This window comes from Diabrotica undecimpunctata, chromosome 4 (assembly GCF_040954645.1).
Source record: "Diabrotica undecimpunctata isolate CICGRU chromosome 4, icDiaUnde3, whole genome shotgun sequence".
In the NCBI taxonomy this organism is placed as follows: domain Eukaryota; kingdom Metazoa; phylum Arthropoda; class Insecta; order Coleoptera; family Chrysomelidae; genus Diabrotica; species Diabrotica undecimpunctata.
In genome coordinates, this window is record NC_092806.1 from 26,404,043 (window position 1) to 26,431,914 (window position 27,872).

At 31.6% G+C, this 27,872-nt stretch overlaps 1 protein-coding gene across 2 annotated transcripts in view; it reads right to left on the bottom strand.

Moving 5' to 3' along the window:
• Positions 1 to 687: 687 nt before the first annotated feature.
• LOC140439331 (uncharacterized) overlaps positions 688 to 27,872 on the bottom strand; it is a 314,255-nt gene continuing 287,070 nt past the window's right edge. For both annotated transcript variants that reach the window (XM_072529175.1, XM_072529174.1), the window contains exons 3-4: positions 3,494 to 3,719; positions 688 to 3,115 (exon numbers count right to left, since the gene is read on the bottom strand). In XM_072529175.1, coding sequence (XP_072385276.1) covers positions 2,484 to 3,115; positions 3,494 to 3,719 — 858 coding nt within the window. In that variant the 3' untranslated portion in view covers positions 688 to 2,483. The remainder of the gene's footprint in view (positions 3,116 to 3,493; positions 3,720 to 27,872) is intronic.

Sequence of the window (27,872 nt, forward strand, 5' to 3'; positions counted from 1 at the left end):
GAAGTACCTCAACATTAGTAACTCTTTGTACCCATCGAATTCTCAACATTCGTCTGTATATATACATCTCAAAGGCATCTATTCTTTTTTCTATTTCAGAGTCCATCCTCCAACTTTCACAGCCATAGAGTAAGACTTAAAAAATGTAACATCTGATCATTCGGATTCTAAGCTGTAGACTAAGGTCTGATCTTGTAAAAAATGTTTTCATGCTCATGAATGTTTTCCTTGCTTGTTCGATTCTTGATAGGATTTTTGTTTTGGATTACACTGACTATTGATATTTGCTCCCAAATATTTTAAGGAATATACCTGTTCTATTATTTGACACTTGGCATACACATGTACGTTTATTGGAGTCTTTGAAAATACTTGCATACAGTAAATACGACAATCATATTAGATATATATTTTTGCAGATAACACAGACAAAACTCTAATACTAAAACAATTGTTCAGTTTACAAAATATTTAATTTTTAATTATACGTATTTCTTTTTAAACACTAACTGTCAAAATTAATCTCTCTAATATCTCTTACTGCTTAATAGTCCATTACATAGAACCAAAAAATATACAATAATTGAAGCAACTATTTAGAAGGAAATGATTTTGGTAAACTTTTAAAACACTTACAAGCTTCTAGCGTTAAGTCTTCTTTCTTATATACTTATAATTGATAGAGTCGAAATGCGGCAGATTTTCTTTGGAATAAAATTACCCCACCATCTGATTGTAGTATTCAGAAATTTGAGCGATAATAAGAGCGACCAAGTCGGAGTGAATGAAAACTAATTGAATTTTTTAGGTGTTTAATGATTAATTCAAGGTGGTATGCTAAATCCTACAAAGTTTAACATATACAATTTACTGGATGTATACTGAGAAAATAAGTTTACGAAGGGTGGTATCAATATTAGCGGAAGAAAAATGATTAATGTAAGATATTCAGAGGGACAATTTAAGACCATTTTTGTATCAATAACCCATGATAAAAAATTCTGGCGGTTGCATAAGAGAAAGCTAAGCCTTCGCAAAATACCTATTGAAACTACAAAAAATAGTCATAAAACGAATAAAGCAAAGAAACATGTTATTATCAAAAGTAAAATGTACATATTTTTAGAAAAAACGTTCTATTTTCTATTTAAAAAATACATTTGGATTTCGGGTCAAAATTTCTTAAATATTTTTACCTGTTTTATGAATTACTTTAATGATGGTAGGTGTCCCTAAGGTAACATTGTGATAATTGGTCAATGATAGCTTAAGTATGTTAAAACTTTATAAGCTATAGCTTGTGTGTACTAACCATCGAGCAAAAAGACAAAAAGAGGGAATGTAAAGGTAGTAGGGGCAAAAATATTGTTAGACAGGAAGTGCCATCTTGAGAGGCCACATTAAACAAGGAAAGAGAGACTCTTTCCTTGTTTAAGAAATCAAATTTAGTTAGGTTATGTTATTTCTGATGTTATTGTTTGTCCCAACTGTCACATGAAAGATTATTTGTATTTTCTATTGAAGTTTTTTAACAATTGCTTCACATTTTAGACTATTATTGTTATTATTTAATTAAAACTTTATTGTGTCCTAGTTTAAAAAAAAGTATTTAAGTGTATTATGTATTAATATTATGTAATATTAATATTATCTAATATAACAAATAAATAGATAAATTAGAACCCCTACACCACTGTATGATTATTGTGAAGTGTCATGAAATTTAAATTTGGCGCATTCGCATTTCCGGATATGTCCGCCATCAGAGGCCACTTTTTTGGTCTCCTTTTCATAACGATTAGATTCCCTCTTTTGTCTTTTTGCTCGATGGTACTAACTCAGTGCCGTAAGAGAGGACCGGGACGAACCTGAGAGGTTCGAAGATTTACAAAAGCTACAAATTGAGCAAAACAGAAAAAGGGAAATAAAAATATTAGACATAAAAATAAAACTGGTTGGACTTTATATTTTTACAACAGAACAAGTAATATTCCACTGAAGATACATATTTTTAAAAAGCCGTCGTTAGAGGAGTGTCGATAGAAATTTAGGAATTAAGCCAATAACAATAAAGGTCCAAAATAATCTTACCATATAAATCGTCATCCCGCACATAAAATATAAATAAATGGGCTAAATGGAAGACTGTGGACACTGATTAATATAGAATTAATAATATCACGAAATCTGTAACAGGTTACCGATAAATAAAATAAACAAATTCATTATTGCTTAATAAACTAGATAGAGTATTAAGATGACTATTTTAAAAGCTCACCAATTTCTTTTATACTGGCACTGTTTAACATACTAAGAAATTATTATTAAGAAAAAGCTAGCACAAAATTTAAAAATATATTATTGTCTATGTATCTTGTTGTATAACATATTTTGTAAATAAGGCACTCGTATTCAATATAAATATTTGTTTTTAATTTCTTTGCTAACTTTTGCTTCATTTTTGATTGTACAATCACACATGGTCAATTAGTAACATCAGTTACCTGTCTATCTAAAGTCAAATCTAGTGGCATGGATTTTAAAGGCTCATCTACACCCACATCAATATTCAGTTCTTGATCGCTCTCTTCAGATTGATCAGACAATGGCGATACAGCACTTTGTGTTTTCACAGAGAGATCTATCGGTTGGTCTTGGTCAGGTGCCGGGGCTGCCACTGGGGGTGGTGCCCGCCACAGGTCTTTCCAAGCTGACGGATCTCCCAAACCTTGTAGAGGAGGCAGCCACTTAGGAACTACTCCGCTGGGAGAAACAGAAGGAAGGGACGCAGGCGAAACGGATGGAATGTTGTTTAAGGCACTACTGACGATTTTTTTCCGCGCAAAAAACTCAGAGTCACTCGAAGGGGAAGGAAGTTTTTTTGTGGCATAGAATTCGCGGTCACTTGTAGGTGATGCTGATGATTTTAAAAAACTTAAAGCGCTATTCGAGCGAAGATCATCTTCAGGGTCAGCGGAGGACGCTCCACTGTCTGATTCCGAAGAGCGGCCGGTGTCTCGAGCGGTGTGCTGAGTTGTTATACCTGGGTTCCTGAAGAGTGGGGATAGATATGGGTGTGGACGGAGAAGGTTGGCTGCAGCTACCATATTGGAACCTATAACAAGGTGGTTTTTAAATTAGTAAAAGAAATAACAACAAAAATTGGTTAAATATTCCATATTATATAAAATACGAAATAAGATTTTTAATATATCTTGTCTTTAAAATTACTATGGACCATGACTGCATATGAGAAGATACCAAGAGAATAGAGGACAAGTACCATTATAGTAATATTTATTAATAAATAACAAGATCTAAACAATAATGGAATATCACTGATAAAAAAATATTAAAGAATTTTTATTATAGCTGAAAATTTAAAAAGATTGATACTTACATGAAAAGAACAACAATAATATGAAGGAATATGTTTAGGTATATACCGAGCACTAACTATCTTTTTTAAGTAAGAGTATAACTTGTTTCTTACCTGCTTGTTGCTGCTGTTGCTGTTGCTCCTGAAGCAAGCAATGGATTTTGAACCAGTTCGATCGCCTGCCGTAGCGGGACCCGCTTTTCGACATGCCAACTAGGAGACATTTCCGGAGTCGACAAGCTTTGCAAGCTGTGCGGTTTTTCTTGTTGATGACACATTGGCCGTTGTTCTTGCATTCCGAGATCGAACTTATGTTGTTGTAAGTTCTGCCGAAGAAGGACTGAAAGCAAAATGAGAGTCTTACTAATCTAGAAAATAACATACAAGTCCGATATAATTTAAAAATGGTGTAAAAAACTGCTGAACAATAATTAATACATAATATATTTAATAATCTAAAATACATATTTACATTAATCTTTTAAAAGATTGTTCTTTTATGAATAGAAACCAACTCCTCGTTAATTAAGCCGTTTAGCTGTCGCTTAAATCAACTTAAATCGACTGTTATGTTGTACAACCTGGCTTTTCTTGTAATCTCATCATAATTAAGTAAATAAAATTATTTTCAAATATTATTAACACATTCTCATTTTAACCTTTTTTAGTTTACTTGAAAAGGGAAAAATAAATATTTTCGAAAGCTTGACTGACAAAGGGAGTATAATGCCATATTTCCCGCAGCTATCCTTGCTGTGACCTCTTTTTCTATGTGGTTGTCCAGTGTGATTATCGCCCCTAGGTATTTAAACTTCTTTACTACTTCGAAGTTGTGATCATTAATACTGATGTTCTGCCTAATTCTTGGTCTTGGATTTTTGGTTACTACCATGTATTTCGTGTTTTCTTCATTTATTCGGAGACACAGTCTATCTGTTTCCTCCTAGAGCTGTGAAAATACCTCTCTCAAATCTCTTGTAGAATGCGTGACTGCATCTATACCATTAGCAATGGCCAGCAACAGTTTTGCACCTTGATCAGCAAATTCTCCTGTCAGCTTAGATGATATTTTACTTATTGCATATTCTAAAGCAAAATTGAACAGCAACGGTGACACAGGGGCCCCTGCCTAAGTCCTAAATTTATACCAAATGGCATCGATGTTCTGCTTCCTATCTTTACTTGCGCATATGAGTCTGTCACGCACATTTGCTTTAATTCAACTAATTTTCTTGGTATTCCCATTTTTAACATTGCTATCCACAATTTGCTTCTTTTTATGGAATCATATGCTTGCTGGAAATTTATGAAAATTTGAAAATTATTATTATTATTCTTATAATTATATATATATATATATACATATATATATATATATATATATATATATATATATATATATATATATTATATATATATAAGAATAAGAAAAAAGAAGTACTTGTGACTCGTTTGGAAAAAATATATAACTGTTTTGGATGGGTTGGAGTCAACAAAAGGGCTATTTTGAGCTCTTTTGCTTTTTATTATCAATAAATTTCTTTATGTTTAATTTAGATACTAGACAATTTGCTTTTTGTTGTAAAGTACAAACAGGACTCCTTCCAAGTGTAGTGTAATACTTAGTATCATTTAAGAGTTCTCCAGTTTTTTGTAGGTAATTTATAATTTTTGTCAAAATTTATAATTCTATTGCTCTACAGTTTTATGCTCTACCTAAAATACATAAACCAACTTTATCTATGAGACCAATTGTTTCATCTTTATGCCCTCCTAATGGACCAATAGCACAGCTTCTCACTGACATCTTAACTAATGCTTATAATTTAAACAACAATTTTTACATTAAAGATTCATTTGATTTTAGTTCTTTCATTAATAATTTCCAATTACCTACCACAAAATTATGTTTTAGTTAGTTTTGATGTAACATCTCTTTTTACCAATTTCCCCTTAGATTTAATCATAAGTAGTGTTGAAGAACATTGGAATGAGATTTCGCAACACACTAATATTGACTTATTACATTTCAAAACACTTTGATTTAACTTTGTTTTTGATTCTAATATTTTTATATTTAATGGTGTCTTTTATAAACAAATTTTTGGTAGTCCTATGGGATCTAGTCTTTCACCCATTCTAAGTAGCTATGTCATGGATGATGTTATCAGTGATTGTATCAGCAGTTGCACTTTTTTCATTCCTTTTATTAAAATATATGTAGATGATTTAGTTTTGGCACTTCCTAAACACAAAATTCATGAAACAGTCAACATTTTCAACAGTCATAATCAACATATACAATTTACAGTTGAGGAAGAGATAGATAATTATCTACCATTCCTTGACATGAGAATTGTAAGAAATACAGACAATACGTTGAAAACCAGATGGTTCAGAAAACCCATATGTAGTAATAGATTTATAAGCTATTACTCTCATCATCCAAATAAGATGAAAATGAACCTTATAACAGGATTAAAAGAACGTGTTTTAAAACTTTCTCATCCAGATTATCTACAAGAAGATCTTCAATTGTTAAAAAATATTCTAATTGAAAACTCTTATACTCCAGATATGCTACATAGGATGCTTTTTTCTAATATTGTTAATATAAATAACTTAACACCATTTTTTGCTAAATCTCAAAACATTGTATCTAACAATCAGAACATCTATTATCATTCACTACCTTTTGTACCATCATTAACACCTAAATTAATACAAATACTAAAGGTTATTGACAATATAAAAATAGCAACAAAGAACATCAAAACTATTTCATCGTTATATTCCAAAACTAAATATCCTATAGACAAATTTGAAAAAACGAATTTAGTATACAGCATTAGTTGTACTCAGTGTGAGGCTGAATATGTTGGTGAGACCGAAAGAAATCTTTCAAATTGCATTATTTCTCACAAAAGTGATTGCAGAATTAAAAAACCATCTTGTGCTTTGGCAGAGCATGTAATCGATAAAGACCATATTATGGATTTTGATAACATTAAAATTTTATGTAGTGAGAGTAATAAATTCAAAAGGACTTTTTTGGAAATGGTTTGTATTAGCAAAAGTGATAATAATTTAAACAAAAGATCAGAAATTCAAAATCTAATCAAAATTTATAATTATATTCTTTCTTTATAATTTATGTATAAAACTTGTAAAATGTCACATTTTGATTTAATTTTCCATATATCTGTTACATTTTTTCAGACATCTATCAATGGTGAGTAAATCTTCTTCTTTTTTGTTACTAAACAAAAAAGAATTTTTAAACAAAATTTTATTTTTGGCAATATAATTGTCAAAAATAAAAATTCTAAGTTGGCATTTATGACATTGAGGCTTATTTGTAATTGGTTGCTATTTTAACTTATTTATAAATTCAATTGTTTTTGTATTAAAAAAAATATGTACATGTATAGACAAAAAAATATATACATCTGCAAATCTGGCAAACAGAAATATATTACACCCTGTGTAGATATGCGAAACAGTTAAAGATTGATATAAAACCTTTCAGGGTGAAAGGTAGAATCTTCATTGAAGGCGAGTTACGAAAATCTTCACTGTTCTGTTAGGTGTGTAACAAATTGCATTAGGTCACTTGACCACTGAAAGAACGTGAGTTAATTCTTCAGTTCACGTATAAGGATTTGATTTAAGTATCTATTCTTTTAAAACTCCCACGATGGTCTAGTATTAATTATGTACGCCCATATAGTAGAGAAAAAATTGACCTATAATATCTTCTAATTATATTAAAGGGTCCTGTATATTTTTTATCTACATGAAACTGAATAATTGTTCATTCTTTTTTAGAGATTGATTTATGTTGTACTTTGCACTTAATTTTATACGGTACTGATTGATCTTAATCTCTTTTGTTTTATCCATTTTTTTTGAAAATACATTCATATTAGATGCTATGGACATAAAATATATCTTCTGTGTAACTTCATGTCATCTCTCTACCACTTTAGTTATTCTGGCATACTTAGACGTTTGTACTAGAGCCGTAAAGATTTCTAATAAAACACAAATCTCCTTAGTTTCTATGTTTTTTCATTATAACGGGTAAACTGACTCATGTTTCTCTGGTTTAAAAATTTTGACATCCAGATTGTGTTTCATCTAGTTAATCTTACCCTAACTTCTTATCTTTAATATTCATAAGAAAATTTTGAATGCATAGTTTGCAATACTGATGATTCGACAGTCTCTATATTTACAAGTATTTTTGTGGGTTTCATCATGATGTTGACAGACAAATTTTTATTTTTGTATTTTTATATATCGTCTATCAGTATTTCGTCAGTTGTCGATTGTCGCAATCCTTTATTAATAGTTGTTATATATTCTGTTTTTTTTTCATAATTTCACACATTGTTGTTCCAATAAAATGTAGTATTTTTCTCTCTCTCTCTCTGTAATGGCGCTACAGCCCGAATCGAGCCTCGACCTTCTCCAAACTATGCCTCCAACCTTGCCGATCTTCTCCAGGTTCTCACGTCTAGCGAATGTTGAGCGTCCGCTGTCACTTCATCCTTCCACGTTTTCCGTGGCCTTTCTTGTGGTCTTGAGCTCTGCATTTTACAATATAGGCCATGTTTGGAAGTCTTTCGGAATCCATCCTATTTACATGACCAGCCCGTCCAATTCTTTGAAGGTTAACAAATTCTGAGATCGGTGCCTCTTTGAACATTTGGTAGAGTTTGTAGTAATACCTAAATCTCCATGCTTCTTTTTCTTTAATAGGTCCAAATATCTTCCTTAGGACTTTTCTTTCGAAGACTTTCAGCTTTCGCTCTATGTCTTCTCTCATCATATATGTCTCATATTCATAACATACTATTGGTATGTAAAATGTAGTAAAACAGCAAAACCTAATAATCCAGATGAGGTACATATCGCGATATTTAAATTAGTGAAAGAAAAAAACATCCCTATGTTAAGTAGATTGTTGCAATATATCTACAAAAGCGGTAGGGTTCCACAAGATAAGTTAACATCAGAGTTTATGCAGAATTAAAAAACAACATCGCCAAAAATCCGAACATTTCAGGTCAGTAAGCTTAACCCTTTCGAAGCGGATCTTTTTTTAGAATTGGTATGGAATTTAGAACGTTTTTTGTTTAAGCGTATAATTATGCAAAAATAAAAGTGATTGAAATTAATTTTATCCTTGAGATCCATCATTTTATCCGGGACATATATGTCCCAGTCAAACTTTTTTAAAACAAATATGTGGACTATAATAACCAGTCAGACACCAAACTATTACTTTATTTTATTAAAGAAAAATCGAAAATACAAATAAAATCGTATATTTTAAAAACAAAACGACTAAAACTAAGATCAATATTTAATGTAAATAAAAAAGTGTGAAACATGTTCTGACAAGGATACATTGCAGCTCTAACATAGCGTGGTGATTTGTTTTTCTTTTTTTCCTGAGAAGAACATCGTTAGTATCTTCTACGGGTCTTTCCTTCGGTATGTAAATGATCTCCCACGTTGAACAGTTTTTTTTGTTTCTTTGCTGGAATACATCCAAGTGAGGTCGAGACTTTTCTTTTAACAACAGCGGGTTCTTCCTAATGAAATAAGTCCCTCAGCTACGTTGTTTTTTCTTTCTTTTTTAGTTCATTGCACTTTTTTCTATAATTCGGTAGACTTCCTATCAAAGTCATAGAAGTCCAAAATATTATGTGTTAGGTCCACGCCGCCCATTTTCTTATTGTACATGTCGAGAAGTTTAGGACATCGCACAATCATTTTAGAGCCATTCTTCATTTTTCGTTTCACTTCTACTTAGTGATCTCCAAAGCAATTGCTTACTGCTAACATGTCTTTAGTATCTTTCCATCTGCAAACTATCGTGCCGTGGTTATTTACTCTGAATTCTAAGTCACAACGATTCACCTTTCCAACAAATTTAGTTACATTTACTCTCGTTGCAATTATTGTTCATATCGCTGGATAAGATAGAGTATTAAGTAGTCTAATGGATGAGAAAAATCTATCAAAACACAATAATACATCAGTTCCCCTTATATTTTGGACACTAATCTTTCTCCCAATAATAAACTAGTATAATTTCCTGTTTCCTTTTCCTCGTATATATTAAAATCGTATACATATCTTGTTGCGAGTCGCTTCATACCCATATGTTCCCCTTTTCAGGGGTTTCATGGGTAAGAACCGTTTTAGGAAAGAACTTCCTTTAAATTTCACCATTAACTCATCAATGCTTTGAAAATCTGTTCGATATTTTGGAAATATTAGTTTTAGACAATTAGCGAAATCATTGATGTAATATGTTTTTCTCACATTGTCAGACTGTACAATATCAGCGAAATACATTTTGGCAAGGATCAGTTTACAGCGGTCTAGAGAAATCGTCCTTTTTATTTATTCGCTAAATTTCCTAAAGAATCATTTTGTGACTAATAATCATTTAAAGATGGTACTTGATTGTATGCCATAATTAGTGTGACACCCAATAGAATTATAATTTCATGTTCATCGGTACCAATTCTTTTTTTCTTGGTGTCGTTTCAACATTTCTCTGAACGTTAAGTTCGTACAATGTGCATTATGTCAAATGAGGCTTCTGGGAAATACTTTTAGAAGTATTCCTATTTCGGTCATGGTATGAGGAAGAGTACAATCGACTTTTTTTTTCTGATGGAGCCGAAAAACGTGGTAAAAAAGTTCCATCGTTATGAAACCAAATACCTGGTTGGTACGTACCTTCGCCTTCTTCATTATTTTCGTCACTACTGCTTTCTTCTTCACTTTGGTCACTTATCATCTGATTCTCTTTATCCATATTATTGCCCTTGAAACCTAAATCTATTTCGTGATGCTCTCGTTCTACTTCTCCTTCGCATCCTGATGGATTCTAGTCTTCATCATCTGAGCCACTAGTCTCAAAAGGATCGACTGTTCTGATTCTGTATCGCTAGCAAAAATGGCCCATGCCTCCTCCTCTAGCTCTTTTTTAGCTCCACTAAACAAAAACAAATTTGTAACAACAGTAACAGCGCACAACAGTCACTGTGGTAATCATCAACAAAACTACATAAACACATTTTACAGATCAACATCACGGGAAAATACAGCGCGAAAACAGTTCGCCATTTTGCCGCTTACAAAAACTTTTCTTTTAAAATTGTTATTAAGTTCTTAAAACGTCGGTTACGATAAAAATTCATATAAAACGCTTTAGATTTAGTCTAACAGACTTGATGATTTTATGACTGGGATACGAGTCTCGTCAGACTCGAAAGGGTTAATGGGCAATGTTCTAAAAATTTTCCTTAAAAATAATTCATTTTAGAATATAGAGAAAATGTTAAATGGTCTTAAATGACTCACAATTTGGTTTTCGAGTAGAATGGGAAGTAGGGAAACTATATTAGGGTTATCTGTTCTATTACAGAAATGTATATATCAGCAAAAAACCGCGTATAGCTGTTTCATCAACTATGTGAAGGTTTTTGATGATGTAAAACACAGATTGTTTTTTAATATTCTGTAATAGAAGTCCCAAGATAACAACGATATCTTATTCTGAAAAAACCTATATTGGGTGGTTAGCATAGAACGCCAGTGAGTTTAGAACAAAAGAAAACAGACATGCACAAGAAGGTTATAAAAAATAACCAGCTTTCCCATTAACAATCTGCGGTATGTAGATAACACTGCGATTATTGCTGATAACCAAGAAGCTCTAACAACTTCTAAATCAGTTAATTTAGGAAGGAGATCTATATGGTCTTAAAATGGATATCACGAAAGGATGGCAAAGTTAATGGTCATTACTAAGAGAAATAATTCAGTACCAGACTGGAACAAATAAAAATTTTGAAGTATACTCGTAAATAAATAGGTTCCTGGTTGACATCGGACTTTAAATCCTGATTTAGATATTAGGTCACGAATACATCAAATCAGATCAGCATTTAAAAAATGAGAAATCTATTCAGTAGCTAGTGACTTAACATCAGCTTTTTGTTCATCGATCATTTATGTGGTCATTTAGTTATCTACAGTGAAAAGTGAAAAAATCGTAACGTAAACGGAACGTAATTATCACCGAGTAATCGTATTTAGATATTTTTAAACTAAATATAATTATAGAAGATTAATAAATCTTCAAAAAATAACTGTAACATTTTTTAAATCAACAAAACTCTTTATCCTCCGCTTCAGTACCCTGTGTGTCTATTATAAAAGTGACAGTATTCAACTTTCACGTTACACTTAAGTCAAATAGGTTCGAATATTAAAAAAACAGTTACTCCAAGTTTGGGCTCCAATTATCTGAACGAATTTTTAAATTGCGCATAATTGCACACAAATGAATGGTGTTTTATTAAATGTAGCGTGGGATCTCGCTCCAATCGGCCATTGGCGTCCGTGCAGAGCTACTCCGATAAAATAATTATTGATAGTCTGGTAAATGTGGTATATTTTTACAGTAATACAATTTTTATGTTTCCGTTTTTAAGTGACAAGAACAAAAATATAACTACAATATAATATTAAATATAAATATATAAATGTTGTTGGGGTTTTAATTCATTTCTTTTGGTTGTTGTTGCAGAAAATGTTATGAATTTTGCTTTAGAAAAGTGTTTACATTATGTGTCAATGATTGTATTACGGGCGGTCCGATAAGTACTTAGCCTCACCGCCCTTTGGCGCCACTATCTCAAGAGAAATCTACTTTCGTGTAATACATTCTCGTAGAAGGCCAATGTCAAAATTTCAGCCAAGTCAGTTTTGTTTTGGCCGCGTGTTAAAGCGGGCATGTATTTTAGAAAACTGGAAAAAGAGCAATATCAGTCGGTGATTTCTTTCTTGTTATTGGAAGTGAAATCGAGCAGCGAAATCAGGGAGCGCTTAGATGCTGTGTACGGTGACCTTTCTTCTTTGACGACAACCGTCAAGAATTGGTTTAAAGAGTTTAAACATGGTCGCACGACGGTTTTTGATGAGCCACACCGAAAATGGGTATCACGGAGGGAAGGATAACATGACAAAAATCCACAACCTCGTATTCGCAGACCGCCGACTGAAGTTGCGCGAGATAACTGATGGGTGAGGCGTTTGCGCATTCTGGACAACAAGCACAACCGTAAGACCACTTCAGAGCAGTGTTGGACGATATTTAAGCATAATAAGAAGAAGTTTTTACGTTGGTTCGTAACCGTAGACAAAACGAGGATCCACTGGTACACACCACAAACCAAGGAACAATCGAAACAGTAGACGACACCCCGGTGTACGTGCTCTGAAGAAGGCGAAGACGGTCCTATAGGCCGAAAAGGTGATAGCCATTATTTACTGGGATTTACAAGGGCTGATCTGAATTATTGGGCCAAATCGATTAAAGAACTTCTCTTCCACCATGACAACGCATCGGCTTATACCTCCGCCGACGCCATGGCGAAATTGGTCGAATTGGGCTACGAACTCTTACTCCATCCACTGTATTCTCCAGATTAGGCCCCGTGCAACTTCTTTTTGTTTCCAAACTTAAAAAAGGCACTTGCTGGGCAGAAATTTAAGCCGAATGAGAAGGGCTTTGTCGCCATAAAAGTCTACTATCGCTGGATTAGATGTATCAAGCTAAAAGGAGACTACGTTGAGAAATAAATTGCCACTTTTCCAAAATTTTCATTTTCCTTTTGTAGGCTAGTTCCTTATCTGGACGCCGTAGTGTATGTGAATGAAATAAAACAGTCTAGCGCAAGGAGAACCCATGTTGCTGCAAATTGCTCTAAAACGTACGTTGACTTTGTGTATTTTTGGTGCAATGTCCTGCTATAATGGAGTGTTAATGTTCTTTTCTTTGGTAATCTGTTAGGTATTCCTTAAATTTAGATAATGTACTGTATATTTTATTCTTCAATGATTTGGTTTGATGCTTTTGTAGTTCTGTGTATCTATGTTTGTTTTGTGTACTAGCACTGAATTTCGTAGATGGTTACAGTTGCGTTACCCTTTTTGTTTGTTTCTGGTTCTCTTTTACTCAGTACTATGTATTCATCTTTTTTATGTATTGGTAGTTGTTGCCAGACCTTTTCAACAGCGCTAGTTATATCCAGTTTTGGTAGTGAGGTGTAGGTTACAGAAAAATTTAGACCTTTTGGAAGTATCAGCTTCTCTGTTGCATTCAACAGTATTTTTAAAAGATTGAAAACGGTTGTATTGTTTTTTCTTGAGAGCCCTAATTACGGTAAATTTCCTGTTCTATTGAAAATAAATTAAAGCTGTGAAATTAATCCTCTCGTTTCAGAACTACTTAAACATCTCAAAAACTGAAATAAAAATCGGAAAAGAAATATTTAGCACTTTCCAGTCACTAATCTTCTCGTACGCTTGCATTAACTGACCAATCCGCGTGCGGGAAACATCTCTAAACACGGGAAAAATTGTTCATTGGTTGGAATAAGGGTTATTCCAACTTTTGAGCAATTTAAAATTTCCCATTGGTCGATTTTACGGGAAGTCCACTTTCATACGTCATAATCCCTTAAGACAAAGGATTTTCGTGTATAAAAGAAGGTGGATTTTCTGTAGTCGGCCAGTTCGAGCTCACCCTCGTATTTTAAGTCTCTAGGTTCGGTGCTAGTATACCCACCTAGAATCTGCCTTTTATTTACCATTTTTGTTATTTATTTTATATTTGATATTTATGTGCATTTTGATATATATATATATATATATATATATATATATATATATATATATATATATATTGTTTTGTGCTATTTTTCTGTACTTTCCGCTGTGGTATTTCTATAGATCACGCGCTCGAATATATTTTCATTTTTGCTATTTTATTATTGCTGTTATTTTATCTGTTGAATATATTCGTTGCGATATTTCTCCTAGGAGATCATACGCTTGGTGTATTTTCATTTTCTGCTATTTTATTATTGCATTTATTTGTTTTTAATATATTCATTGCGATATCTCTCCATACGGAGACCATACGCTTTGAAATATAACCATTTTCTGTTTGTACTTGTGATCTATTTCCGTAAGTTAAAGAGACACAAGATTTTCGAGGATTCCTTCCGTAAGTCAAGGAATTTATCACACTGCCACTTTATCGTTGCATATTACATTTTATTTGTATATACAAATATATCATTTCTATATTTCTTTTTCTTTACTATTGTGCAGATAACGCTCTCGCGGTACTTCTATTTTTCATAGACTAACCTCAAGAGACGTTTGCACTTATAAATTTTCGAACTGCATTCTCATTTATCCTTCACATTTTCGATATATACATTTTGTACACTGTGTGAGGTTTATTGTGGTATTTTACTGTAGTAATCAAGCACTGCTAACCTCGGACGAGCGGAATTGTGATAGTTTCAAACTGAAACATACACGACTCCATATCTTCTGTAATATGATCGTGAGCAACCCAAATTGTTCAGAGGAGAATGGTGGACACTCGTGGAACATCTAGGTCCAGTTCCACGGACCGCAAGAAGCCCGTAGAGCAGGAGACGAGCCAATCCGCCGCCCTCCACGCCTCTTCGGCACGCCTCGGCAACAAGGAAATCTATGTCAATATTTTCCATAAATCCAAGAGGCGGTCCACAAACTGGAGGAGAAAGTATACACATACCGAAGAAGAGAAATAAATTCTTCTTCTTTGGTAATAACCAAGTAATAATAGCAAACGATGAAACAGTTATGGACTACTTTATTAGAAATTTGGTAGAAATATGCAAAAGAAACGAGCAATTACACCTTGACGATTTTATCAGAGAATTTTAAAAATGGGATAAATTTAAATATTTAAAAGGAATGATATACAAAATCATTAGTATTGAACAATTTTACTGTATAATAAATACTTTATTAGATTAGGGGCTCAACTGTTTTTATTTAATATGACCCAAAATTAATAACCTAGTATTTAATACCCGACTGCCTTTTCCATTGTAACTTAACTATTTTGGCAAAATTCTGAAAATACTTTCTTGTAGCATGTCTAATTTGAATATCATGTGTATATAGGGTTAAGTTACAATTATTGGTTGTAATGAAAATCACATTTTTAACAAACAAGTGTTTGATGTTTCGACTTTTAATACTCCACTCCACTATCGTTCTAAAAAGATTATTCGAAAAGTTCAGGAAAAATGTACAACCAAACTTATTTATTTTAGATTATGTTATTGGCCTCGATCTTGTCAGCAGCAGTGCTCTTTGTCTGTGAAGAGTATGGTGGAGATCAGGAAATGATGTGTTTTGCATTTGGCCCCCCGGACCAGAAGCAATAAATAAATTTCTGATACACATTAAAAATAAAGAAAAATCAATCAAATTCACCACATAACAAGAAAACATTACTACACTTTCTTTTCTCTATATTCTAATAGAACGAAGATTAGGGATATTGTGGAAAAAATTGCAAAAATGAAATGGCGCTGGGCAGGTCACGTAGCCCGATATAATGACAACAGGTGGACAGGGAGAATTCCAGAATGGAGACCAAGGACGACAACAAGAAGCATGGGAAGACCTCAAAAAAGATGGGTAGATGACATAAAAACAGTGGCAGGCAAACAGTGGATTAGATTGGCTCAAGATAGAGAAAGATGGAAGCAACTGGGAGAGACCTACATTCAGGAGTGGATGGAAAATGGTTGACAAAGAAGAAGAAGAATAATATGCTAATCACAAAAGTAGATACAGGATATGCAACCAAAATCTACAGAAAACCAACCCACACCAAAACATATTTAAATTACCACTACAACCACAATGTAAACATCAATAAAGGAATTATTAAATGCCTATATGATAAAGCTCGAAGCACCTACTCTAATAAAAATGCATTTCAGGATAAAAAAATCTGGTAACATAGGTTTTGACTAAAAATGACTACCCATTGTCACTCATAAAAAAGAAATTCCACAATATAAACAAAAAGACAACAAAATACCATAACCAATCCAGAAATACTATAAGAAGGGTCTTAAAGATGACATCAATACCATATGTAAAGGGCTTATCAGAAAAACAGAAGAAGATGGAAAACAAGTACATCACAACAATATTTAAAACAATCAACACACTGAGACCTGTCCCGTCTAAAACCAAACCCAATAACCCACAAAAAAAAACATCCAGAAACACTCACAAGAAGTGACTCTGATATTGAGGTCCATCCTATCCAAATCCAGCCCAAGGATAAAAAAACTGCATCTATAAAATACCCTGCGAATGCAACAATTTCTGCGTATGACAAACTACAAAACCACTGAGTGTCATGATAAACGAGCATGAAACATATATCAAGAACGGAGAATTCGAAAAATCCCAATAGGCAAATATACCTGGGACAATAAATACAGACCATATTAAAAAGATACATCAATAATTATAATAGAAACCGACATGAAAAAGAGAAAAACCAAGAAGCAGCCCTGATCCTACTCAACGAAGAAAAATGTGTAGCAAACCCATAAGAAGAATGTAGCAGGGTTTGGTTGCCAATACTAAAAAAAGAAGTCAACGACAAGATGTACCAACAACAATCGAGTAATAGGAGGTCGGTAAACATCACCTACAATCTTATACACAATTCTCATGCAACACAAAATATGTACACAAAACACAGACGTTTACACAGACATATATAACAAAAAACACACAAAACACCCAGAGTTTGATGTTCCTAAGGAAAAACACCACCCTTCCAGTTTTTTCAGCCATTTTCAAGCTGCTGCCTACAAGATCAAGGCCAAGCATGTCAATTTTAAAATCACGTAACCAAAAACAATGCCTTTGGTTAAATATCTTTCCATTATATTTACAATAATCTTTACAATAATGTTAAATACTAGTTAAAAATGGATTTTTTATTATAACCAATAATTGGGGCTAAATCCCATATAAACAAAATATTTAAATTAACTATCCTGATAACAATTTTTGTATCTAGTTTCTTAGTGGGCTCAAAAAATCCAGTTGCATTTGTTATATGTTTAAAACTTATTGTTAAAGTCTGCTGGGTTATAAGGTCGAGACCGTACTCTCAAATTACAAGGTACACACCAATATAATGACAAAGTATTTCATTGTTGCCATATAAGGACCAGTGTATGTCGTGCAATTCTGCTTTAATAATGCTTATTAATAAGGTATTATGAACTGATTCCAGAACCGTATCATAAAAAATAAAATACTTCCTCGAGGAGATGTTTATATATTTTGTTTAGAAGATAGGAGGTATCTATTAAGTATATCCTAATTATGAATCATGCACCTAAAATAATATCTATTAAGGATTTCCAAATTATGAAGTATTTATTTATCTTAGGAACAATCAGGTATAATTTAAGATCACTATCTTTGCTGTTAATGGAAAGAAAGGAAACCGCTGATATCTATATGAAGAATGGTTTGAGAAGATGTTAATTCCATACTTGCCAAAAGACAAAGAAAATGTTGTCGTTTAGGATAACTCCTTACTGGAGTGGATAAACACTCCTGCAAATTTGATTTTCCGAAAAAATTGTGGAATAAAAGGCGAATCAAGGATTGGCTAATCGAAAAGAATATTTTCTTCGAGAAAGATTACCTTAAAAGTGAATTACTGGATACTGCAGATGCATTTAGAGACGAGTACGACAAGTACAAAATTGAAACAATTCCGGAACAATCTGGCGTTAAAAGTTTGAGACTGCCTCCTTACCATTGCGAGCTGAACTCGATTAAGATGGTGTGGAGTCAAGTGAAAAGGTATGTGGGTTCAAACAACGTCGATTTTAAAGAAAAAACGGTAAAACGGTTGATAAAAGAAGCTTAGCAACGCGTATCGAAAGAGCAATGGCATAATTATGTGAACTACGTCAATAAAGTAGAAGAAAATTGTTAGCAGTGTAGCAGCCGACGATAATTATTATAGGAGATGATTTAGAGGATGAGGACGATTAATATATGGTTTTCAATTGGTACTAATTAACGAGAAATATCCCAGATTTAATGCTCATTTGTTTTTTTAGTACTGTACGTACAGTACATTTCAGTGATGATTTTCTTGTGTATTTTATGTATCATTCAATCTTCGCTTATCCACTGCTAGACATAGATCTCCCTCATAATTTTCCATCTATTTCGATCTTGTGCCTCTTGCATCCAATTCCTATGACAACGTTTTAGATCGTCAGTCCAACGTGTTGGTGGACGACCTCTGCTTCGGTAGGCATCATCTCTTGGTCTCCATTCCTGTATCCGTTTTGTCCATCTATTATCTGTCATTCGAGCCACGTTACCTGCCCAGTTCCATTTCAGTGTTGCTACTCTCTCTACTGCATCAGCCACTCCTGTTCTTTGTTGTAGCTGGCGATTTGGGATCTTGACTCGTAGTGAAACGCCCAACATAGCTCGCTCCATCGCCCTTTGACACACACGGATCTTTTGAACTGTTCTCCTTGTCATGGTCAACGTTTTCGCACCGTAAGTTAACACTGGCAAAACACACTGCTTAAACGGTTTTATATATATATATATATATATATATATATATATATATATATATATATATATATATATATATATATATATATATATTTATATATATAAAGTAGTTAGGTATTATTGACTGACACGTTATGTAAAATAAAGTTTTATTTTGAGGTTGCAGTCATTAGTAGGGCAGGAAAGTGAAACTCTTTGTTCTTATATCAAGCTTTCGAAAAATTTATTTGCTTCTTCAGGATATGCTAAAATATGGTATCAGTAAATACAATCAAATTAGAATTAAATAACATTGTATAAAACTAGTATAAAAACTTACAACATGAGGTTAATCCATTAAATTTTTAAATTGACAAAACATTAAATTATTAAATTAAACATTTTAGCATATCCTGAAGAAGCAAATAAATTTTGCGAAAGCTTGATATAAGAACAAAGAGTTTCACTTTCCTGTCCTATTAATGACGATGTATGTGTATCGTGTCGTATGGGGTAAACTACTTGATTTTTTTTGTATATAAGTTTTGTATTAGATATTTTATGGATACAGATATTTTTTATAGAATTAATTTGTTTTTTTGTTTATTCAATTACTTAACTCAGTTAAATTATTGAGTAAAGATTTTTAAAACAAAGCGCGTACGGTCCTGATTTCTCAGTCTATCACCAAACTACCATACACCTACCACTGTGCCGACATGAGAGGCATCGCTGCGCGCCGTAAGAACAACACTGCATTCTAACTGTGGTTTTTACTATAGTAAAGATAGTAAATATAAATTATATACTTAATAGACCATTAAAAAATAGCTGAATTATATTTATACACGTTTCTGAAGGTTGTAAAAGGTATATGAGCGATAGATGATGACAAATCCTTGAAAACTTACAGCTTATTTTGATTTATCTTTTTTTACAGTCATAAAAAGTGGAAACATAATTTTTTGCATACAAAACGATTCTTATATATTTTAGAGAATAATATTCAAAAAAAAAATTGTAGATCTTAAAAAGTTCTTTAATTTGCGAGTTTCTAAAACAAACTACATAAACAATTGACCAAAATCATTGCAAAAACCTTTATTTTTGCAGTTTTTATAATATTTTTTAAACCAAATAACTAGGAATCATGAGTGTCCAATGAGATCGTTTCCCACTGCAGTTTTAGAGGTGATGGTGGTAACCTAATACTGGCTTAGTACTTAAAACACGCCGGCCTAACTGGTAATCTGGAGATTTTAGATGTTTGAACAACGGAATATAGATGATGATTATATAAACTAATTAGTACAATAGATAACGTTTTGATTTTTTTATTTTTTTTTACAATATCTTACTCGTTTGATAGATATAATTTATTATTGTATATTACTCACAAATAATCATTTACAACATTTATTAAAATAATAATGAGTAAAACTAAAAAAAAATTAATTATTTTGTAAGTTTATTTGTTTCTTTTTAAGTGAAACAATTTTACGTGTTAATGTGTTGTAATGAATCCGGCTCTGTTCCAATCAGAACAAAAGAAGATCTACTTTCTCTATACTCCGCGGTGTCACAAAATGACAGTAATCATCAATTCTCCATTGTATTAAAACGGAGTTAGACAAGCTATAGATAATTAAGTGACTTGTAATATGAAGTCGTGTTATTATTGTCATTATCGTTATCATCTTTGAGATTCATTTTACGTGACAAATTGTTTAGCTTTTTACCAACGGCAATTTATTAACTGCCAAAGATTTAGGGTTTTGTTGCTTCAATAAGGATTTGTATAAGGGAATATAATGGCATACAAAACAATTGCTTGAACTTAAATGAAAATAACGTAAAGAATATCATTGATAACAAGAGAAAAATAATAATTGATATTATGTACATACATTTTTTTTAGACTATTTTTGGCACATTATCGCAAGTAGAAGTTTTAAATAAATGTTAAGTATTATAATTGAAATCTTACATGAATATATAACACCATATTTAGACCAATAATATTATACGCAGCAGAAACAATGACAATAACTAAAATAGATGAAAAAGCCTAACGAGTAGTGAAATGAAAAATTAGAAAACTGGAATTATAAAGCTGGAAAAAACTCAAAAATAACATTATTAATGCAGCAAAAGGGTCGCTTGGAGAGAGAAAAGTAACGAACACTAACGTATCAAAAAAGAAAACCCCATGGCTTGGAGAGGAAGTAAAGACAAAATGTGAAGAAAATAAGAAAGCCTTTTTACAGTACAGAACACAACAAACATCACAGGTATATATAACCACAATGAACAAATTAGAAATGAAACGAATACTTTAGTCAGACAAATAGAAAACACTGATGTAGAGCTTCTCAAACTAGATGGAACACGACTTTTACGGAACACAAAAAGAAATATGGAGAATGATTAAAGGTCAAAGAAAAGAAATGAAAAAACTAATAAAAATAAAACACATTCAGAAGTAAACTTGGGCAGACGGTTTTCAATCCCTATTTGCTGAAGGTGACGATAATAAAACACCAACAACAGAGGTGACGACAAAAGAGGAAATTAATATTAAGGAGGAAGAGGTAAAGGAAGCATTAAAGAAATTAAAAAATAGAAAATCACCAGGAGAGGACAGAAAACCAAACAAACTTGTAAAGTACGGAGGACTAGATCTGACCAAAAAACTACTATAACTTATCCAAAAAATAATAGAACAAAACAATATTCCTCAAGAATGAAGATCAAGTATCTTAATACCTTCCTTTAAAAAGGGAGACAAATCGGACCTGGAAAATTATAGAGGAATTAATATATTAAACACAACACTAAAATAAAAATCAAAGTAATAAAAAATAAACGAAATGAAATAAAAACACTAACAGAAAAGAAGAAGTAAAAATATCGGGAAAGAAATGAAAGGCAGAATATAAGAGACCTATAATGACATACGCGGCAGAAACACGATCTGACCCAGAGGCGACAATAGGATGTTAGAAACAGCAGAGATGAAAACACTTAGAAAAATTAATAATAAAATACTATGGGACAGAGCTAGAAATACATATATACGACGTATATGCAAGGTGGAAAACATTAATTTCTCAGTAAGAAATAGAAGAGTAAACTGGAACAATCATATAAGTTGAATGACAACAAATATAGTAGTAAAGACGGCAAGAAACGGTTTCCCAATAGGAAGACCACGAAAATAATAGAACGGCAACTTACTTGAGGCACATTGAAAAAATGACAGTCATATCTACATAAAAAGAATAAGAAAAAGAATAGTGGAAAAAGAGATCATTAGGTCCATACTGGGATCAATTAAAACAGATCAAAATGAATATAGAAGCAAAACAAATGCAGAGATTAAGAAAGCACTGAAAGAAGATTTCGTGACCATAATAAAGTAATGTAGAACTAGGTGGCGAGGTCACACCTACCGAACAGAATATGAAGCAGTGACATATGCGATGAGAGGATCGAATCCAGCAGGAAGAAATAAAAGGGTAAGGCCAGGATCAAAGTTGCTGCAAGAAGTTGAAAAGGACTAACAAAACGCGGGAGTAAAAGATTGGTAGTAAAAAACTAGAGACAGGAAAAATAGAGACGGTTCGTTAAGAAGATGACATAAGCAAAAGGTCGTAATCCCTCAAGAAATAGGATCTAAAAAGAGTTTTTCTGACTTACCTCCATATTCGTTCTTTGTAGCTGACCGAACGGGATATTTACGTCACATTTGAAGTGCTCATATCAGCATTTCTCATTACCGTAAGATTTTTATAACTTATAGTTATGGTTCAAAAGGATGGTAGGTAGTATTTGTTACATCGCAAACTGCTACAGTAATAGTAAAAGTGGTTGCACTTTGTATCGATTTCCGAGTCAAAATCATAACAAGCATTAATGTGAACTGTGGATTGCAGCTATCAGGTCCAATTTATTTGGAAAGAAGCTTTTATTTAATGATTAATTAATACTAGTATAAATTGAATTTCACATATTGTTACAACTCATTAACTAGTTTTGTAAAACTTTTCTGTTAAACAATAATAATATTACAATAATATATAAATATAATTTATATGTTTACAACAATAAATCTGCATTTTCAATTGCACAAAAAGTGAGGTTACAATTAGGATATCAAAAAATTATGATTGAAATAATTACGTTAACTTGTTTTTAGCGCAGATAAACTATAAGAATATATAAATGAGTATAATAAATATAAAATATATAAATTAATATTAAATCATTATTTAAAAAAATATACATAATAAGCCAGTAAAATGTTTAAAAGTTCAACTTGGGCGTGTGTAAAAATATCCAAATTTTGAACTGTCAACAAATCTATCAGTAATACGTTAATACTACGATAACGTTATTTATGTATAAATAACTAATATACAAACACTATTAACGATTATTTACAGATTTTTAATTGCATTATTAAGGATTTATAAATGTTTTCAATGGTGTAAATCTTATGGTGATGATATAATAACCTATAGAGGGCGATACCTATTCAGCTGCACGTAGAGAATACAGGGGAGTGCAGACATGACGTGCAGAAATAAAATAATAATTTAACTGACATTTTGGTTAATTCCCATTGAAAATGGTAAATAAAAAAATTTATAAATTTAAACTAACGAAATATATTGTTGTGTGTGTGTATGTGTGTATATAAAAAATATAATATTTTAAAATACATATTATATAGCATGTATGCCACAAACTCATTTTCGATGAATTAGGACAAAGGATTTTCTCTGAACTATAGGAGAAAGGAAAATGATTTACGATAATAGTGTCATAATGCCAAAATAAATATTTGAAGCAAAGTAGTGACTAACGACTTTTTTTAGTATATGTGAAAGTTTTAGTGAAAATTGTATATAACAATAAATTTTACGACTTTGGAAAGCTATTTAAATTTTTGCGTGTAATTGCAAAAAAAGATAACAGTTTCCTAGTCTTACGTAGATACATTTAAGTAAAACATTTAAAATTGGTGCTAATCTCATTTTCACAAAAGTTTTTACCAAACTAACGACTTCTTTTAGGTGGAATTGTATCTTTCTTAATTAAAATATAACTGATTTCAAATGAATAGATGTTTTCGGAGACTGAATTATTAGTCCCATTTGCAAATTCCCTTTAAGAAGAGCAGACTAAATTGTTTAACCAATAAATTCAAGAGTTACGTCAAAACTATTCTTAACCCTGTTTATATTGGAACCTCCATATCTTTTAGGTGAGCTGTAAATTCAATTTTAATAAATATTATATAAAGTAACCATTGACAGCCGTATCACTTCAACTCCCTCTCTTCATTGTCTTTTAATTATTTACTACTAAATATAGGTCTCTCCCAATAGCTTTCATTTTTCGCTGATCTGCTCCTTCTCTTTCAAGGTCTACTAGGTTCTAGTTTTTTAATGGATTTTATGGTAAAAGACAGTATATCTGTCTTAGTATTATCTTGTTGGACACATTTTTTTTAGGTTTATTGAAATGGCAATGTTTTTAAGAGATATCTCCTTTTTGTGTACGGTATGGTATGGTAAAAAAAGTAGATATATTTGAATTCTCTAACCACAGAGAAATTATGCTACAACGCTGGGACAAATTAAAAAAATCACTGGAATATGGCATAGATATTCATCACAGCCTACGACTATGTGATTAGAAGAGAAGTGTTCAAATCAATGAGAGAGCTAGGACCCACTCTCCTGTATACTGTTTAATCTTTCTCTGGAAAAAGTAATATGTATGTCACAAATCACAACCATTGGTTCAATATATAATAAATCAGTGCAAATTCTTGCCTACGCTGATAATAATGTTGGGAGAACGAAAAACGCTGTACAAGAGGCTTATGTAGCATTAAAAGAATCAGCTACAATAATGGATCTAATAATAATTACCAACAAAATGATGTATATAAAAATAAGCACACAACCACAAATCCTACGACCACGACAAAAACATCGTCATCGAAGCGGTGAAGGAATTTGTATACCTGGAAGAGCTCCTTAGTACTTAAAATAATACTACTGCAGAGATCAACCGCAGAATTTGCACTCCTACTTAAATCCACAATTATATCGAGAAATACAAAAATAAAACTCTACAAAACAATAATACGCCCAGTCCTAATATATCGTTCAGAGACCTGGACTCTAACAAAAAGTAATGAACATATTCATTTGAAACATAAGGATGTTTCGAAAAAAAAGTATTATGAAGCAGTATGGAGCAGTATTATAGTCGGTTCACTATTCCCAGTCCGAACTGTCTAGTTAATTTAGTAATTATTTTTTTGCGAAGTTAGTTACTTTTTGACAGACTAGAAGTGGCTGGAAATTATTATACAACCAAGCACACGTACCATATTAAATAGCCAATATTAATAGTAAACAAACTAGTAAATAGTTTGTTTACTAATGTTTGTTAAAAATAGCAAAAATAGTAAATAAAATAAAACTTTACGAATTACCGGCAATCAATATTTATTTATTTGCATCATATAATAAATATAGTATTTTTCATATAAAAATACGTGCACGTCACGTCACTCAAGATTTACGACGTCAGAACCCCACAGCGTTGCCAAAACATCAGAATAGTTTTATTCTGATAAGAGTTTAAGATTCTGCAACACACTAAAATACATAAGAAAACATTTTAATACAAAATTATATATTCCAAATTTTAAACTTACCTCTTTCAGAGCATTAATAGTAAAAACGTCCCGCCATTATTTCTTGTTTAAAATAATCTATCTTATATGAAAGCTTATCAGCTTTCTACAGACTATTAAGTTGTTTTGGCATAGCACTTTCACAATACACAACAATAATTAGTTTTTAAAGCTATTAATCTAAATTTAATATGTATTCATAAAAACAATTTATTAATATATAATATATTATGATCAAATTGTGTAAGAAATCAAAACATAAACAAAATTCTTATTCTAAAAAAGCGGCAACACTTTAAACAATTTTACCACACGCTGAGCTGTCAAAAAATTTGAAGTATTCCCTTTATCAGTTGCGTACAATTGTCTAATCTATTTAAATAAAATTATTATTTTGTGGAATATTAGACTTAAAGAGTTATTTCATAAAATTTATATTATTAATAATAACAAACGTTTTTGGTTATTTAATCAATATATTTCGAAAATTCCCAATATAATGATGATTACATTTTTCTAATTATTATACCATGTTGACGTCTATGAAACATCGAGTAGTTCCGTATGGGTTTCGTATTATTAGCTGTGTTAGGAAAATTTGAACTCTAAGGTTGACGTTCTGGAAATTTTAAATATAAGTGGCGTCACTTTATATAAAGTGTGACGTGCAAGCATTTTTATATGTAAAATATTACAGTTATGTTAAATTATAACAACTGAAATATATTTTTTAAATATATACTACCCAAAATTTTATGGGTTTAGTATACACTTCCACTGTTTATAATATTTCTTCTTTTTTCAATGAAAGAAGTCTGTAGTAAAAGTTTATTTAAGCTGTTAATACTATGAGCTAGGAACTTTCGTGTTGTAGGTCTCCAGCTATGAATATGTCAAAATATACCTGAGTTGAGCGAATGGACTTGATGATGGAAAGCTAGAAAAACGCTCCTTGATAACATCGATAAAGACATGAGAAATATGGGAATACGTGCTTGGCGATGGATAGGGACTGGGGAGAAATTCTTGAGGAGCCTAGGACCTCTGGTCATCATTAGCATCAGCTCAAAACATTATTATCAGAATTATGATAATGATCTTTTTAAGAGATATTTCATTTAAGCGAAAGGTGCCCATGGTAGTTCTGCTCTTTCTATTTCAGCATTCTGATTTGGCTTTTCTAACTTGATAACGTAAGTTAAATATAGTTAGTGTTTAATGATTTCTATGACTGCACCATACACAGTGAACTAAATTACTAAGAATTAAACTTAGAATGATATTCTATGAACTTGAAGGCGGCGTTGCTCAGTCCTAATAGATTATGGATAGGGATCGTTTACAGAGTTACGAAATATAGAAGATGGACACTTACCAACAAAAATAAAAGAGAAAAGAACAACTCTTTACAAAAAACAGGGGACACTGTTTAGGAATAGGATATATATAAAAGAAAAAGAAACATAGATATAATAGCAAATATATATATATATATATATATATATATATATATATATATATATATAGATATATATATATATATATATATATATATATATATATATATATATATATAGATATATATATATATATATATATATATATATATATATATATATATATATTTGCTATTATATCTATGTTTCTCTATAGAAGCACTACGAAGACGGGTTTTTATAGTGCTTCGTAGTAGTTTTTATTCATTTCTTTCACTTTTAAAGTAAAATTTTTTCTCGTTGTTATACATGAATGCTACTCCATATGAACATTTAGCTACTATTTTAACGCCACCGTTTTAATATCGTGATCACGGTTACCAAGAGAATGGTGTGTTTGTTTTACACCTGATCATTTTTCACTCACTATTCGTAAGTTCTTTTTCCATGTTTTATATTCTTGCCTACCACTATTGTATTCTTTTAGATTAAACTGATGAAGCTTGTAAATACAATAAGCGAAACGTCTTCAAATATAGGAATGGAACTGTGATTTCCTTTTATTATTTTTCCTTTGACCGATATCCTAGTGACCAAAACATTTAGTTCTTTTGGAACTTACTCATTGTATAAATATATATATATATATATATATATATATATATATATATATATATATATATATATATATATATATATATATATATATATATATATATATATATATATATATATACATATATAAAATTCTGCCTCAGCTACATCTACTTACATTCGGGTAATTTCTAGTCTATGCTTGATTTATGAAAAGCTATAACACAACGCT